The sequence below is a fragment of the Armigeres subalbatus genome, chromosome 3, assembly GCF_024139115.2.
Source record: "Armigeres subalbatus isolate Guangzhou_Male chromosome 3, GZ_Asu_2, whole genome shotgun sequence".
Classification (NCBI taxonomy): Eukaryota; Metazoa; Arthropoda; class Insecta; order Diptera; family Culicidae; genus Armigeres; species Armigeres subalbatus.
In genome coordinates, this window is record NC_085141.1 from 298,948,736 (window position 1) to 298,966,486 (window position 17,751).

General features: G+C 40.2%; 1 protein-coding gene across 1 annotated transcript in view; it reads right to left on the reverse strand.

Annotated features, from left to right (window-relative positions):
- Nucleotides 1-17,751, reverse strand: part of LOC134224951 (alpha-catulin) — a 506,545-nt gene that overhangs the window by 115,887 nt on the left and 372,907 nt on the right. The window contains exons 3-4 of the mRNA XM_062704626.1: nt 5,284-5,471; nt 5,095-5,200 (exon numbers count right to left, since the gene is read on the reverse strand). Of these exons, the coding sequence (XP_062560610.1) occupies nt 5,095-5,200; nt 5,284-5,471 (294 nt within the window). The remainder of the gene's footprint in view (nt 1-5,094; nt 5,201-5,283; nt 5,472-17,751) is intronic.

The following is a 17,751-nucleotide window of genomic DNA, read 5'->3' on the forward strand; positions in this document are numbered from 1 at the left end:
TTTCCATGCTTCATTTCCGAAAATGACTATCGAATGGATCAAAGCGAATTTCATTTCTGTATGTATGTTACGGAAGCTAAGCTGCTGCTACATACTCGACTGTCTCATATTTGATTCGGTCAATATCTGCGGGGGTTATTCAAGCTTTTATGGGCAGTAAACTGGTTTTTTATGTCTTAGGGGTCTTTCGCAATTTACGTAACGCTGAAAGGGGAGGGAGGGGGTCAAGCCGAGCGTTGCGATCCATACAAAAATATAAAACCTTCCATACAAGAAGTGTTACGAGGGGGAGGGTGGTGGTCCAAAATCACCAATTTCAGCGTTATGTAATTTTAGAAAGAATCCTTAGAAGACCATTTTCGTAGCAGCAATACGTCCTTCAACTTTACGGGAAACATCCCAACTAATAATTATGGCTTTATATTGCTCTTGAAGGTAGCAATTTACTATTCAGGTGTGCTATGAAACCATTATAAGCACAACGATATTACTAGGGATCATTGTCCCACTTCACAAGCACTCCAAGGTAAACAATTTCCTCAGCACATCCAATCACATCTGCTACATATCCTCCTATTCTATTTCTATCCGTAACAATCTACTTCGTATTTCATTCACATTCACTACACATTTCTCTGTGATCGTTTCCAGCTCTGCTAAGACGATGTACATGGTTGCGTGTAAAAACTAAAAACAGAGATAAGTTTTATTTTGATTGTGCTGTGGTAGTGCTCGATGGGTAAATGTTTACCTTGCAAATGCTTGGAGCGGCCGATTATGACGTTTCCTGTGAAGCATTTCTACTACGAATAAGGTTACCTTCGGCTTACGTAATCAGTTCCAGGACTAAGTTTGGCTTTCGAATTTTACGACTGGAAGGTGTTACGTACAATACTCAGTGAGAGGCCAGAAAAAAGCGTGTGGCACATACGCATGAGTTACGCGCTGTATCATATGTTCAAAAAAGAAAATGTTATAAATCTTATAAAATACGGCGCACTTCAGTGGGCAAGTCATCTAGCACAAATGTTGAAAGATAGAATTGCAGATATTTTATTTAACAGAGAACAGGATAGATGCCGGAGATAGATGATAATTGCTGAAAAAAATTGTAACCATCGCAAAAAAATATAACAAAAAACACTTAAGAAACGCTTGAATTACATGAAAAAATGATTGTTTTACCATTTTAGACCCATTACAAAAGCTACAAATGTGTATATTTCTAATTTTGAGAGTTAATTACTATGATTCATCCATTGGTGAGTTATCAATTGACTTTTTATACCAAATATTGGAAAAGAATACAATGAAAATTACTTTTTTCAAAAAATCGCCGTTGAAATATTTCAAAACACTCCGGGCCTTATTTCAAATGACCTTGTCTAACTTTCTGTGAAAAAAATCAAAGGTACATGATACTTCGATAATAATCCATTTTTTACACCGTGCGGTAATTGACGCACTCTAGTCTGTGCCCTTTTTTAAAGGGAGAACAAATGAGGCCGTCCAAACAGCAAGCAGGCGGGGGCAGCAGGGACAGCAGGGACAGCATGGACCATGTCCAAGGGCTTGACGACCCCCCCCAGCTGTCTGCGAGTCAGGGAGAACTGCCTAGGGCGTGGTGGGATTTAGCAGTGGGCTCTGCTAAAATCCCTCCCAAAAAACCACAAGTGCCCGTAATCAGACTCTATCAAAGCGACTATGTGCCGCTTCAAAAGCACAAGCCCAGGGAGTGCCAATTGGCATGGGGAGTGTTCCTACTCCGGTAGGGTAGCGCATGAGCTGCTTCGGCAGGGAGTGAGTGATCTGTTTGTGCTGAGGCAGGAGTGTCATAGCGCGTCACCGCTATTGTTACCTCGAAGCGTAGCAGAAGTCTGAGTATGGACTGCACATGCTAAGGTAGGAGTGTTGTAGCGTAGTATCGTTGATTGGTCCCTACATACCGCTATCGACACCTCGAGGCATGGCAGTGGAGTGTTAGAGTGAGTTGGGGAGTGTCCCTACTTCGGTAGGGTAGCGCGTGAGCTGCTTCGGCAGGGAGTGAGTGATCTGGTTGTGCTGAGGCAGGAGTGTCATAGCGTGTCGCCGCTATTGTCACCTCGAAGCCTCGCTATTGTGGTCTGCTTCGGCAGTGGTGTGATTGATCTGCTCGTGCTGAGGCAGGAGTGTCGTAGCGTAATATCTGTAGGCCCAGGTAGTTACCGCTATTCACACCTCGAGGCATGGCAGCGGAGCGCCCGGGAGAGCATCCAAGTAAGACTCAAATGGAGTGAATGGTGTGCGAGCACCCAAGTCAGTCTCGCATGGGACGAGTGCCTGTGTGAGCGATAATGAGCGAGTACGCTTAGTACTGCCATCCCTCCAGAAGTAGTACTGCGAGGTAGTTCCTGGGGGAAACGATGGTGAAGCCCAAGGGAGTTTAGTCGGTATTACCGGTATGGTCGAGTCCGACACTCCAGTACACTTCCGTGTGGTAGTTTGGCAACTACAATGCACGTGTACTGGGTTAGTGTGTAAATGCATTCTTCCTTGTAAAAAAAAAAAAAAAAAAAAAAAAAAAACAGCAAGCAGGCAATTCCTCGTCTTTCCATATTTTCGACATAATATGGTGCAGAACTTCATAAAGCTGCTCACTGCCATGTTTAAGAAGTTCAGCCGGGAGCTGGTCTTTCCCCGCAGCTTTATTGTTTTTCAGCTCTTCAATAGCTTTTCCAACCTCATCTTGGATAGGCGAATCCACGGCTTGTCCATCGTCACTAATATTTATTCTGTTCACCGATGCACCGTCACTTCCACTATTCAACAAAGTCTCAAAGTGTTGCTTTCACCTGGCAGCCACTTCGGTTTTATCTGTCAGCAAATTCCCTTCCTGGTCGTTGCACATGACGGGAGATGGCGCTGTCTTTCTCCGCACGCCGTTGATAGTCTCATAGAACCTCTGCATACCGCTCTGCTCCCTTTTTTCCTGGTCGCGTTAATCATACTCTTTTTTTTTCCTGTGGTGGGTTCGTTTTTCGGCTGCCCTTGCTTCCTTGTACCGATCTCTATTCGATCGGGTACCTGACACCAACATTCCGCTCCAGGCAACGTTCTTCTCGTCTGTCAAACCAACCCGTCCTGGGTCGCCTCTGATCAGTGCCTACCACTTCTCGTGCTGTTGTGCTCACCGCTCCATGGATCGACTTCCATAGATTGTTGATGTTGTCGCTAACGATAACTGCACTTATTCGTTCTTCGAGCTGCTGGCGGTACTCAGCCGATACTCCTTCCGCCGACAATCGCTGGATATTGTAACGCATCGTTCGCTGTGATCTTTCGTTCGATACAGTTGACAACCGTAATTGAATTTTACTGACATCGAGATAGTGATCAGAGTCAATGTTCGGACCTCTGAATACCCGCACATCGAAAACATCCGAGAAATGGCGCCCATCTGCCAGAACACGGTCTATCTGGTTGCAAGTTTCACCATTTGGGTGTCTCCGGGTGTGCTTTCGGATGATCTTTCGTGCAAAGTAGGTGTTACTGATGGCCATCCCTCTGGTAGCAGTGAAGTTTACTAGCCGTATACCGTTGTCATTGGTTGCGAAGTGAATGGCTCTCCCTACCAATTATGGGACGGAAAAAGTCTTCTCTACCGACCTGAGCGTTAGCGTCTCCTATCTCCAAAAACAATTTTCACGTCATGCTTTGGGCGCTCTCCATAGGCTTCATCAAGACATTCATAAAACGTGCCCTTCATGTCGTCGGATTTATCGTTGATTAGACTGTTTGATTCTTTCGCTAATGGGTTTCCACCGCATCACTCGCTTCATCTGCTTGCCCATCACTAGGAAACCAACTCCATGCTCTGCTTTTCCGTTGCCGCTGTGATAGATGTTATATTTGAATGCAGTGTTTGTCGTGTCGCCCACGGCTCGGAATTCACGTTCTCGGGTCTAGGCCATCGGACTTCTTGAATAGTGATCACGTTCACTTCCACTTTCGTCCAGGTTCATTTAGGGTCCTGATATTCCAGGTACCGAGTTTCCAATCATAGTCCTTATTATCGGGGTCGCGTTACCTACATCGCGCTGGTGGAGCAGCATTTCGTCAGCCGCTGGGTACCAGGCAGACGCTGTTTGAGCCGCATCAAATTGTATTGTATTCAAATTAAGAATAAGCTTTTTAATCCCAGCTGCGAATATGTCATGCACAACATGTTTCCAAATAAGTCAATATCGCCGCAATTAACACAAATTTTCATCAACTTCTCGCTGCAGCTTAACAGCTTGGAAAAAGTCAGATAAAAGAGTAGACGGTAGGATAAAAGTTTATTGGATATAAAAAAACAAATCCGTGCAAAATATTGAACCACCGCTGCGCACCGATTCGTGCTCAACGGGGTAAAAATATATTTATTCACTCGTGTTGATCCATCCACACCGTGGAGTCACGGCAAGCACCAAACCACCGCTCCGTGTGGTATGTAAGCTCCGGCCACGCATGATTTCTTCCATTTTCCACACTAGTTGGGTGGATAAATTTCCGTTACACATTTAATAGTTTGGAAAGTCAATTGCAATGCAGTTGGTGGGAGAAGTTGCGATAAAAAACCAGAGCAATCCATACTGCTGGAATGGTGTTTTTCTCGTGGAAAAAACATCTTTTCATTTCCAAGTACACGTTTTGAAACAAATATCTATGTTTAACGCAAAAAACAAATTTGACCCATTATTTGACCCAAATTAACCAAGTTCTCAAATTTGAATTGTAATATAATTTGCAGGAAGCAAGTAGATTGAATATCCCTTATTGAATAAACGTTTCTACAGTGAAGTAACTTCCTTTCAGTACGGCACTCTGCTAAACGGATGAAAATTTAAAAGCGACACGATAACGAGTGTGGTTTCTGCTCGCTCGAGTGGAAAACACGTTGTTGGCAGCATTGGATTGTATTTACGCAACCTGGTTTAAATAATTCATGATGCTTCGCGGTCACACCACCCACACATCGACTCCGAGAAGGTGTGAAAAGCTCAAGTGGGACTGATTACATTGTTGGTTGACAAACACCCAAAAAAAAAAGACAAATATTCTGCCAGCACTTACCTGTCACATGCGCCAGTTCCACCATCTCAGCGCCGAATACTGAGAAGGCTTTCACGAATTCTGTAAAATTGGCCACTGATTCTAATCTACTTAAAGTTCTAGCTACCTGTTGAAAGGAAGAAAAAAAGGGAAAAGTGTTAAACAACAGTCGTTACATCAATTGTTGATCAGTTCGCACGCAACTCTTACCCTGTCTTTGGCTAATAATAACTGTTTTACGACCACGATATCGGCCAGCAGCAGGACCCGCGTCACCGAGCTCAGCAGGGTCCGGGCCGCCCGTATCATCGGTCCTCTGTCGTCAATCGGATTAGGCCGGGGCGAGTAACCCACCGGATCCGTTGCCGCAATATCACATAAGCGCTCTATCGATGAGCCTGCGAATATTATTGGATGGCCGGGAAAGGGAGAGAGAAAGAAGAAAGTGGTGACTACGTGAGAAAATGTGGCTGTCATAATCACAATCATCGAGGGTTAAGGATTAGGGCTCGCGTGGGTTTGTTGTTTGTGGGAAGGATTACGGCTCTCGGACGATGCGATGGCGAAATATATTGGTTCGACGCGTGTGTGGAATATCGTACCTATTTGGACAAATTGGCTTTCTCAGGTTCAGTAAGATGGCAGCCGACGACAGGGAGTTTATTTCAATATAAATATAAGTATCTATTGCAGAGAATATTAGGAAGAAACTAATGATAATCGACCAATGAATTTCAATCAGCAACTCATACAGACGCTGCGGGTTATGGCTTACGATGAATCTACGAAGTTTATGAATATTTCCAGGAAGTTTTTCTTAGCATAACATTACATAAGGCAAACGTGGCATATCAAGTTAGTTAGCTATATGTACCGAGTGTGATGAGATTTTTCTTGAAATTTTACCGAAAAGAAAACACAGTCTAATTCAACACAACAATATAAACATAAATGCCTTTCCGAACACGATGAGCATCCAACAAAGGCACCGGTATACCCCGAGCATTATCACATCGCAGGAGCAAGTCGCTGAGGCAGCCAGCACGTTGTAGCTGCAGCGTGGTTTCGGTGGTTGTTCCTAGACCAAGCAACCTACTACGTGTGCAATCCACACCAACAGTGAGCGCTACGCGTCCTGTAAAGCAAAAGACGAACTAATTACATAATCGCGAAAACGTGTCATCAGTCGTATCCAAACACTTACATTTGCAACTTAATTACAATAATGTAAAGCTTTTAATATCGAAAGATAGTATCGTTCAATGCGAACAATGACTAGCGTATGCTGGTCTAAGCTCAAGTCGCCCCAGGTAAGGATATGCGGTGTTTAGAAAAAAAATCGAAATTTCGAGGAATTTCGCGGTATTTAAGCATGGCGAAATCTGATTTTTCGATTTCGTTTCATTTCATTTAACTTCAAAAATTTCTGTGTTCTAGATTATAAAAAATGAACTATTCTTTTAATAACCTCTACCACGCCCCATTATGAATCAACAAATACGTATATGTATAGATTTTTTTTCTTGTAAACCTCTTATGTGCTTTGTTAGATGCATTCAAGTTGAAAACGAAAAACAAATCTATTGATTAAAAATTTTGTTATGTGAATTTTTGAAAGCTGCAGAGGATTTATCGAGTGGGTAAATTCATACTACAGCAATTCTCCATCTGAGAGGGACCCTACGATCGAGAATTTCCACATTGATGAAACATCTAACGATTTGACAAATCGCACTAGCTGCACTAACTTAAGATGTACCACGCGCCTCCATGCATTATCCATATCAGAATGTTGATTAATCGACGCCTGGTGCATTGTTTCCTAAGAGCTACCAGCTAAAATGCGTTTTATTTGCTTGAGTTTTTTGGCAACATAATTTAAACGTTGGTTCGGAGTGCGCGTATGATCGCTTGGAGCGGTGATTTGTCCAGGAAGAACGAAGAGTGCGATCGGAATGCAAATTTGATCGCGTTATTGTTCATATATTGTTCAGCAGTTTTTGGCCAATTTGGACTTGCAGGAGGGATTACGTCTTATGATAGAGAGACTTTGATGAGCTCTTTCCTATTTTTTTTATTATCATTCTCCTTTTTTGGTTTTAAAAATGTGCATTTCGGCGTAATTTTACCGCTCCGACTTATGAATGTTTATAAATTGCATCAGAAAAAAGTTGTCGGTGTCGATGAAAAGAGTTATCTTCCATGGCCAAGGGAAAGAGTTTCATTACACAACATTTGTACATATGATTCAAGGTGGTCAATTGGGTTCGCATTGATTTCAATAACCTCAAGTTGGAGAACGCAAAATTGAAAACTGAAATACAGCATTTGAAAAAATCACAGAACCGTTTACAGGGAATGGTGTATAAGCTAGAAGCGAATGTCGATAAGTCAGATAAAACAGATTTGGGTAACAATGCTATATTGTGGGGTATCCCATCCGCTATTGATGAGAATGTGCTTGACTCAGTTAAAAAATACTTTAATTGTTTAGGTCTGAAAGATAACTTTAACTGCGTTTTATCAGCCGAACGTATTTTCTCCAATAAGAACACCAACGTTTTAGTGCCTATTCGAATTGTTTTTCAGAATAAAGAAACGAAAGAGTTTGTTTTCAATATTAAGAAGCAATTTGGAAAATTACTATCAACTTCAATTGACCATAAGTTTACTGTCAATGGTAGATCTTTGAACGTGACACTGCGTGATGAGTTAACTCCTCTGTCACTGGAATTGTTTAAGGAACTTAGGGAGTCGCAAGAGTCGCTAAGAATAAAATACGTTTGGGTGGGTAGAGGTGGCATCATACTGGTAAAGAAAGATGATAGCAGTAAACCAGAATATGTCAAGAATAGGGAAGATCTCAATCGTATAATGTTTCATAGCATGAACATTACATGCGTGACAGAGTCTCTGTCTACTTCCGGGCCATCACCTAAACAGAAAAAAGGCACAAATTAATTATACCTTGTTAGACAAATAGTAATATTTTTGCGTATACAATCAAATTTCAATGGATACTATACCAAACACAGATTATAATCAGTATTATAGCAATTTGAACGATTTTAATAGTAAATGTAAAAAAGATACAAGGAATGGTTTAAATGTCTTACAGTGGAATGTTAGAGGAATTAACAATTTTGAGAAATTCGATGATATAATTTATTTTGTTAACGAATGTAAGGTTAATATTGATGTTATTGTAGTAGGTGAAACTTGGCTGAAAAAGGAAAATTCTTGTATTTATAATATACCAGGTTATCGTGCATTTTTTTCGTGTCGTGAAACTGCTTCAGGGCTTAGCCATGTTTGTGAGGAATTCATCAGAATATATGTTAATAGAGAATAAAACAATCGATGGTCTACATTATATCCAATTAGAAATTAAAGCTTATGGTCACCATTATAATATTATAGGTGTGTATCGTCCTCCGTCTTTCGATTACAATGATTACCAAAATGTTCTGGAAAGTTGGTTATCTAAGGCTGTTTCTTCAAAGCCGTTGTTTATTGTTGGGGACGCCAATATCCCAGTTAACATACATAATAACAATGTTGTAACTCGATATATAAACCTTCTAGCATCTTATGGTTTCGTTTGCAGCAATAATTTTCAGACACGCCCTGCAAGTAATAATGTTTTGGATCATTTTGTTTGTCCAACTGACTTTACCACTAGAATAAAAAATTATACAATTCTTAGTGATATCAGTGATCACATTCCTGTCCTATCGTCTATTTTTCTCCACAATGAGAAACGAAAACAAAAATTAAGTATGAATGTTGTTGACCGTGTAAAGTTACATAATCAGTTCTCCTTGTTTATAAATAATTTTCAAATTACGGAAGACATTGATGCTTCACTTCACTTCACTTCACTTTGCAATATTAATGATGTACGTAGTAGTTGCCAGAGGGTTTATATCGGAGTCCCTCAGGGAGTAATATAGGCCCTTTATTTTTTGATTTTCATCAATGACCTAGGAAACCTTAGACTAAAAGGAACTCCAAGACTATTCGCTGACGATACAGCGTTGTTTTATCCTCATTCTAATGTCCAGTCAGTTATTGAAGACATTGGATATGATTTAGTGTGCCTGATTGAATATTTCAATGGGAATCAACTTTCTATGAATATTTCGAAAACAAAATACATGCTTTTTCATTCACCACGGAAGAAAGTACCGCAACACTGCCATCTATTTGTTGATAATTTACATATTGCAAAAGTCTCAACATTTAAATATTTGGGACTTCACTTAAATTCTGGCCTTTCATGGGATTTTCATATTCAACTTGTAGCAAGTAAAGCTTCCAGATTATGTGGTCTTATGAAAAGGGTGCGAGGTTTCATGCCCAACGCACTGCTAACACTTTATTATGCATGCATCCATTCAACACTTCAGTACTTAATCATTGTGTGGGGTCATGCCGCCAAATCAAAATAGAAAAAAAATCAAACGTTACAGAACAGATGTTTAAAAATAGTATTCAATCTGCCTTTACTATTTTCCACGTTTCTGCTTTACACTAGTTTACCTCATCGAGTTATTCCCATTGTGGGTCTACGTGACATCCAATCTATTTTATTTGTTCACAATTGTTTGAATAATCGTGAATTCCATCACAATATATCCTTTCCAATTAGAGAAAATTCCTTGCTCACAAGAAACACTAATGAACTATTGAGAAGTAGTGCATCCACAAATTTAGGACTATCGCGCATAACAATTTACGGTCCAAAGAAGTTTAATAACTTACCCATTAGCCTAAAAACTATTTTGAACAAAACGCAATTTAAAAGTAAACTTAAGAAGCATATGATGAGGAACGTGAATGAATATCTTCTCTAATAACGTCAACCATTTCAATTTGTATTGCTGTAGGTTTTTCTGGCTCCTGCTGCAACTAGTTTTAAATTCAGTATAAATATTAATTTACTTGTAGCCACAAAACGTTATCACTATTGTATGTTGTAGTAACTTAGATTTTGTTTTCATTTGTAAATCCCTTAAAAGGAACCTGGTTCCATTGGGATTTCATAAAGTTTAATTAGTTTTCGCTTAAATGTCTCCCGCGTTTTAGTTTTTTCTTTCATTAGTTTGAGTCCACACCAGGGGGCTCTCAATGCGAGCTTTTTGGTGCGGGGGTCAGCGGAGGGTCAAAAAAAAAAGAAAAAAAAAATGTGCCCAATAGTGGACCCCCAACCATCGTGGACCCTCCAGCCATTTTTGCATTATTACAGCACAATGTAAACATTTTGCTATGAAATTCCATCGGGAGAACCTACCTTACAGTCCTATGATTTGATTACATGCATTAGAAATGCTATGAAAAGTAAAATTAATTGATTTTTGACAATTCTATAAAAAAAATAAACACTAGAGTGTCCATTATAGGAACATTTTGGGGGTCCACAATAGGGAAGAAGAACGTCCCGAAATGGAACATAAAAATTAAATGAAGTGTCTACTATAGGGAAGCAAATTCCTATTATGGACCCCCAGGGGTCTACTATAGGGCGAATTCAGTCAGACTTTAAAATTTTAATTTCAACGAATAACGTCGTGTATTTGAGTGTTTTATGTATGTATTGTGAAGAGGAGATGCCGAACTTGGTATTAGATGTCAAGCAGAATTAATATGTTGAAAATTTCTACTCCTTATGTCAAAAAGAGCAAAATTTCGCTATTAGAGGGTCCACTATTGGGAATTTTACCCTATTTGTTGCAGAGGATTCCTCGATCTATTTTAACAGTGAGTGTCGAACTAATTTTCCTCTCTTAAGGTCACTCCTGACGAAATCCAAGATGAAAAGTGCTCGAGTTTTTGGGAGCACATCACTCGATACGGAAGCAACGCACAACTGTCATTTTTATTATTTCACGCATGCTGCGACGCAGCAAAGCTAAATCAACAAAAATGACAGTTGTGCGCCGCCTCTGAATCGAGTGGTGTGCCCCCAAAAACGCGAGCACTTTTAATCTTGGATTCCGTCAGGAGTGACCTTAATTTTAAATTGGATGTTGCTGGCACAGGGTTTGCAGAATTCGCTCTCAATAGATAACTAGCAACGACAAAACAAAAGGCAAAACTGTTCCGAATCATAACAAGCCATGATAACAAATTTGTCAAACTTGTATACAAGTGCGAAAAAACAGATTCGGACAGGCAGCCTTTACAGAGGAGTGATGATTCTCATTTTGTTTTCTCTCATTTTGTTATTTATTATTGTCTTTATTTTAGAGGCTTTCAGCCCTAGGCTGGCTCACCGCTAAAACTCTCTCATTTTGTGTTAAAGACCGTAAAGCTGTGTAGAACAAGTTGAAATGCATCATCAGAACCTGTGCTCCCCGCGTTTGGAGCTTTTTAAAAGAAATTTATCATGAGATTTAGCCTCCCGAATTAGTTCTTTATCATGACAGCTTTCAAAAAAGGGTCTCACGAGTCACGCTATGCTAAATAGCGTATATTTATACAGAGATGATAATTGAGAGACTTTTTCATTCTCTCTTTCAGATCCCTTGCTTCGGAATCAGTAATAATGGTGAATGACTTGTTCAACAGAGTTTTTGAAACACAACTTATTATACGTGGAATGTTTTTACCATTATATTGAATTAGTGCTGCCCCTTATCCAATCAGTAAAGCATCAACATACAGCTTTTTTGTGTCTTTAAATGTCAATTTGAGAACAGTTTTTTTACGAACAGATCGCAAGTTTCGAGTGGAAGAAGGATTTTCAGTTATAATTCGTTAAAAAAACGACAAAGATATATTTTTTCCCGTTGGTATTAATTATTTTGAATCTCCTGTATTAGATTATTACGTGATTAGCGTGAAAAAAGCTTTGCCTTTCTGTATATTTTTGGATTTTGGTTTTTGGATTTTTGACGAAATTGTGTTTTTTTCCCAAGGGTCCCCCCTTGGGAACAAAAGCGCAAAAAAAATTTTTTTCACTTATACAGTGTTGGTAAAATCACTCATACATCTCAATCAACGAGCGCTCCCGTGCGAATGAAATCGTCTGCGATTTTAAAGGAATGCATCACGCTTGAATTTTTCATGCTAAAACGCATCATTTCACTCATTTGCCAAAAAATCATTTTGGTCTAAAAACGCATTTGAAATCAATTTGGGGGCAATTTATTGCTTATACATAAAATAGTGTCTAATATTGTATGCGACAAACGTCAATTCACTGTTTTTAACGAAGGAGAACAAAAGAAAACCTACGATGATTCAAATGGATGATTCAATTCATCCATGAGTTTTTAGGTGCTGAGTTGGGTGCGTTTCAACTCACGCTTGATTTGAATCATCCATGAGTTTTGAGATTTTGAGTTTTTACCAACACTGCTTATAATGCGTTTTCCGACTACTTCACTCTTCACCAAAAAATAAAACGTGCCTTGATTTGACTGATTTTACCAGAGGGGTGACAACGGATTTTTTTCATATGGAGTTTGGCAAGTATGACAGTACCCTCTTATTTGGCGCATAAATGTATACTCCAATGTCAAAATGCTCATATACTATCATAAATTGTCGTGGTATTGTATTGTTTACCGTTTTCACTAGAGAGAGTGGTGTCGGAAGCACATATCAAATTAAATATTGTGACGAACAAAAATACACCAAACCCGTAAAATGTGGTGTTTTACGTTATTTTTTACGCGAAATATGATGATAAATAATTATGTTGTGCGAAGAAAATTTGAACTGAGCAGAAACAGGTGTTTCTGGCATTAACAATACCTTTGTGCGTTTCATAACATTCTCACTCACTGCAGTGTTTATTTCTCATAGACTACGGTGTAGTGTTAGTGCCGTCGGTATTCGCTTAATTGGTGGCAACAAACATTTGACAGCTTGACCCCCGCCTGGATTTTACGTAAAACCTAATTTTAAAAAATATTTTATTTATTTTTGTTGTTGCCTGTTTTCCCGCCTGCCGGGCAGTGGCAATTATATTGCCACCAATGTTGTCCCGCTTGACGGGCAGTGGCAACTATATTGCCACAAATTTTTCAATGTTTCTGAACTGTTTAATGTATAACAAACATACATTTGAGTTTAATACCATGTCAACTTTGTGTCCTATTGTTGTTTTTGTTAATTTATTGCTTAGATTCGTCTGCCTTATAAAGGGTTAATCATTTTCAACGCTTCTGTCTTCATAAACATAGATTCTTTTTCTTCATTATGATGACTCCAATAAACTGTTTTAACCTTTCTAGTTTAAAAAAAATATTTTAATCTCCGATTGCGTTTCAGGTCCTCTAAAATTCTTTAATGCTTTCATTTATCATCCTCAATCCTTGATCCATCTTTTGAAAAATTGAATCCCACAAATTTGACACCTTGTTTCCCAATAACGCATTTATTTTTATTGAAACTAACACCAGGCTCGTGTAATCGATTTAGAACCACCTTCAAGTTAGCATCATGCTCTACTTTAGTCCTTCCACGAACCACTACATCATCCAAATAGTTCACTATTCCTACACATACGGCTAACACAACTATTTGTAGAATCTCTTGAAAAATATCTGGAGCATTGCATAATTCAAAAGGCCATCTTTTGAACCTGTATGTAGCATTGTCAGCAAAAAAAAAGTCAAATGTCTTGAATTTTCATGTAGAACGACATGAAATAAAGCACTGCAGTGCACTGGGTAAGATCGATTGTGGAAAACTATGCTGCTCCATCTAAATCTGCTAGCATTGCACCCAGTGTTGGCACTGGAAAAGATGTCCTGATTATGCTTTTATTCGGTCCCCTCAAACCAATTACTAAACAAATATCATCTTTTCCTTTCGGAACGACTAATAAGGACGGTCAGAAAGATTTACCTATTTCATTTGGGACTTCTTCAATTATTCCAGTCCTCAGAAACTCCTTGATTTTTCCTTCAGTTTCATCTATAAAAGCTTTTAAAAAAATGGAATATTTGTGAACACGTTACGAGAAACAGGGAAACTTCTATCATAAGCAAGTTCAACGGGTGGTACATTAAATTTAAGAAATTCGTCACAATTGACAGCAAAAATTTCGCCAGGAAAACGTTTTATATCTGACTTGGTGGCATGGGTTGATTGCAAAATTAAGACCAACTTGTAAAACACTTCTTCCTAAAAGTGGCCTACCATCTTCAATTGCATGAATTTTTCTTGAAATAAATAAATCAGTCACAAAAACTGGAAAAAAAAACCTTGATTTCTCTATGGGAAGCATATGGTACTAATTCTTCGTCGGTGCTCATAGATAAAAAAAAAATATATCTTCAGAAAGATTGCTGTTCTGCAATATTTCAAAACTATTCTCATCCAGAGTCTTTACCTCAGCATCCGAGTCAATCAAAAATGTAACTGGAATCCCTGCGACATGACCAACAATAATTTATTGTACGTTTGCATTTTTATAATTTATTCATGATTCACAATAATGTTCCCTGTAACAAAATGTGTCGAATACCAAAAAAAAAAGTATAGTAAAGAGCACAATAATAATATGTATATTTATCTTGAATCATTCAACCAATGATAATTCAATTAAAATTTAATCACTTACTACTTTGTCTTTCTCGTTTTCGAACAACTTGCCCTTGGAAGCCGTAAAAATTTTCTCATTTTTGCGGAAGATACTGCGTCTCTGTCATCATTCTTGCGTTTCATCGCTGAATCTTTTCGGCAAGCTTGTTCTATATGACCCTTTTTGTAGAATTTATTACATATAAATATTCTGCATCGCATGAAATTCCATCGCCGAATGATAATGGCTTGTACATCTTCAACAACTGTTACGATAATTCCCAAATATCGACGATCATCGACGTATGAATTCCCCTTCCATTCCCACTTTGAACATGATTATTAGATTGTTGTGAATCGTTGAAAATTAATCTATCTTGTTCATGTTGAAACGATACTGTTGCTACATCGTCTTTCTGTACATTTTGATGGTTTTCTCTACTTCTTGCGCTCGTACTTTGTTCTATTTCTCGTATCTTCAAATTTAAGGCATGACATTGGATAATGTGGCAAACAGTTTCCAATAATTGGTATTCTTTGAAGTCACAGAGTTTAGCTGCTACTATAACTATCTTATCGTACTTCATATTAAGTTCATTAGGTTCTTGAAACGTGGAACGTAATTTTTGTCTTTGCATCAAAGTATAATCACGAGAGCCGAAGTATTTTACAAACGACTCATAACATTAGAATAAGTAGTAGTAGTAAAATTCTTCTTTATTGTTTCATTTTCTGTTCTACAATTATTTTTTTTTTTAACATGTACAGTGCTCGGCCGGTTTGGCCCTCCAACTTCAATTTTAAATTTTTATGTTTACATTGTTATTTAAGTTTTAAGATATGATATATCATGACGGCCTTTAGGAGGCGCTAGTGTATTTTTAAAATTTGATAACCTAACTACTATGTACACTAATATTTACAATAAAAATTTGATAACCTAGATTGGAACTAGCGCCCTAATTGGAGCCTGATCCGAATGCAAGCAACGGACCCTAAACTTTTCTTTACACTCACCAAAGCGTTCATGTAAGGTTTTTATTCCGGCCAGACGGTGGACCTCGGATGTTCTTGTCCTGGGAGGGGTGTTGAGGATCATCCTCAGGAATTTGTTTTGAACCCGTTGAAGTTTGAGGTGGTGGGTTTTAGCGCAGCTCTCCCAGACCGGCATGCCATATTCGATCACAGGGAGGATGATTTGCTTGTAGACAGCAAGCTTATTTTTCAGGGACAATGACGAGCGGCGGATGATCAGAGGGTACAGTAGTTTCAACAAGACGTTACACTTTGTCACCGTTTTGTCAACCTGTTGCCTGAAAATTAGTTTGCTGTCGAGGGTCAAGCCAAGGTAGTCGGCCTCATTGGCCCATTCCACAGTCGTGCCATTGAGGATGATTTTACAGTCCCCAGGCGGAACAAGTTTAGGGGATTTGGAGTGGGGGAAAATGATGACCTGGGTCTTCGCCGCGTTGATACAGATCTTCCAGCTGGTGAGGTACTCTGTCAGGGCATCCAGGCCTCGTTGGAGTTTGGCCATTAGCGCTCTGATCACTCTACCGTTGTAGACGATGGATGTGTCATCTGCGAACAGAGACAGAATGCCGCCTTCTGGAGGTTCTGGCATGTCGGAGGTGAACAGATTGAAAAGCAGGGGCCCGAGGATACTGCCCTGGGGAACGCCTGCGACGATGTTGTGCGCATTGGAACTCGCTCCGCTGATTGAGACCCGGAATGTCCTTGCCGACAGGTAATTGTTGATGATTTTCACCAGGTAGCTGGGAAGATTGTAGCGTTGTAGTTTGTACACCAGGCCATCATGCCATACATTGTCAAATGCCTTCTCGACATCGAGTAGGGCCATGGCGGATGTTTTCGAGACAAACTTGTTCCGTCTGAGGACGTTGGTAACTCGGGTCAGTTGGTGTACAGTTGACCGACCGCGTCGGAAACCAAACTGTTCCTCGAGCAAGATGTTGAGATTTTCGGCAGACTTAAGTAACCGATGATGAATAGCTTTTTCGAATAGCTTGGATAACCCTGAGAGAAGGCTGATGGGTCGATAACTTTTAGGGGAGGAAGGATCCTTCCCAGGCTTACGGATGGCGATGACTTTCGCTGACTTCCAGGACGATGGGAAGTAGCTAAGCCGGAGACACTGATTAAAGATCAGCGAGAGGTGCTCGAAGAACGGAGCACTCATGTGTTTGAGCTCGAGATTCAGGATGCTGTCGAAGCCTGGGGCCTTCATGTTCTTCGACGATTTGATATAGGCCGTCAATTCGTCAGCTGAGATCTCCAACTCCTCCGAGAAGTCGTTGGGAATCAAATGGATGTTGTTAGCATGCTCGTTGACGGCTGCTTCGTGTGGACTGACGATGTTCTGCCCAAGATTGTGTGAGCTGACGAAGTGACGACCTATTTCAGCGACCTTCTCTGCAGGAGTTATCAAGCGATCCTTAGAGCCATTATTGTCTAGTGGGATCAAAGGTGGAATGGGCCGAGGCTTGGATTTTAGAATTTTGGTCATTTTCCAGAACGGCTTAGCATAATCTGGGAGAGTGCGGATCTTATTCGAGAAGTCGTTATTTTGAGGTCCACCATTCTGGCCTTGATAATTTTTGTGATTCGATTGCAGCGTGCCTTAAGCTCAGGCAGTCCAATACGCTGAAACTGCCTGCGAGTGACATTCCGCAATCGAATCAAATCTTTGGTGAGTGTATCGATGTTTAAGGAGTTGCTTACCTGCCGAGCCGTCGGTACGTGTTGCTCTCGGGCCGCCGTGATCGCCTCCTCGATAGCGCACAGCTGGCGGTCGATACTTTCCGGCGTCTCCGGACGCACCTCGTAGTCGACGGTGTTATCGACGCACTGCTGGAAACGCTGCCAGTTCACTCGGTGGTAGTTCCGCCGTAACTGCTCGTGCCGATTGACCGAGGAGCCCCGTTCCGCCCCCCCCGGATAGTGATCCGAACTGAGCTCCTGGTATACCACCGGCTGCGAGACGTGGTCACTCAGGTTTGTTACGTAGAGGTCGAGCGTTGCGTGGGCACTGGACCGACTCAGCCGAGTGGGGAATCCGGGCTGAGGATCGTAGTGGCCTTCCTCCACAACGTTGATCCAAATGATGCCGTTTCGATTGCC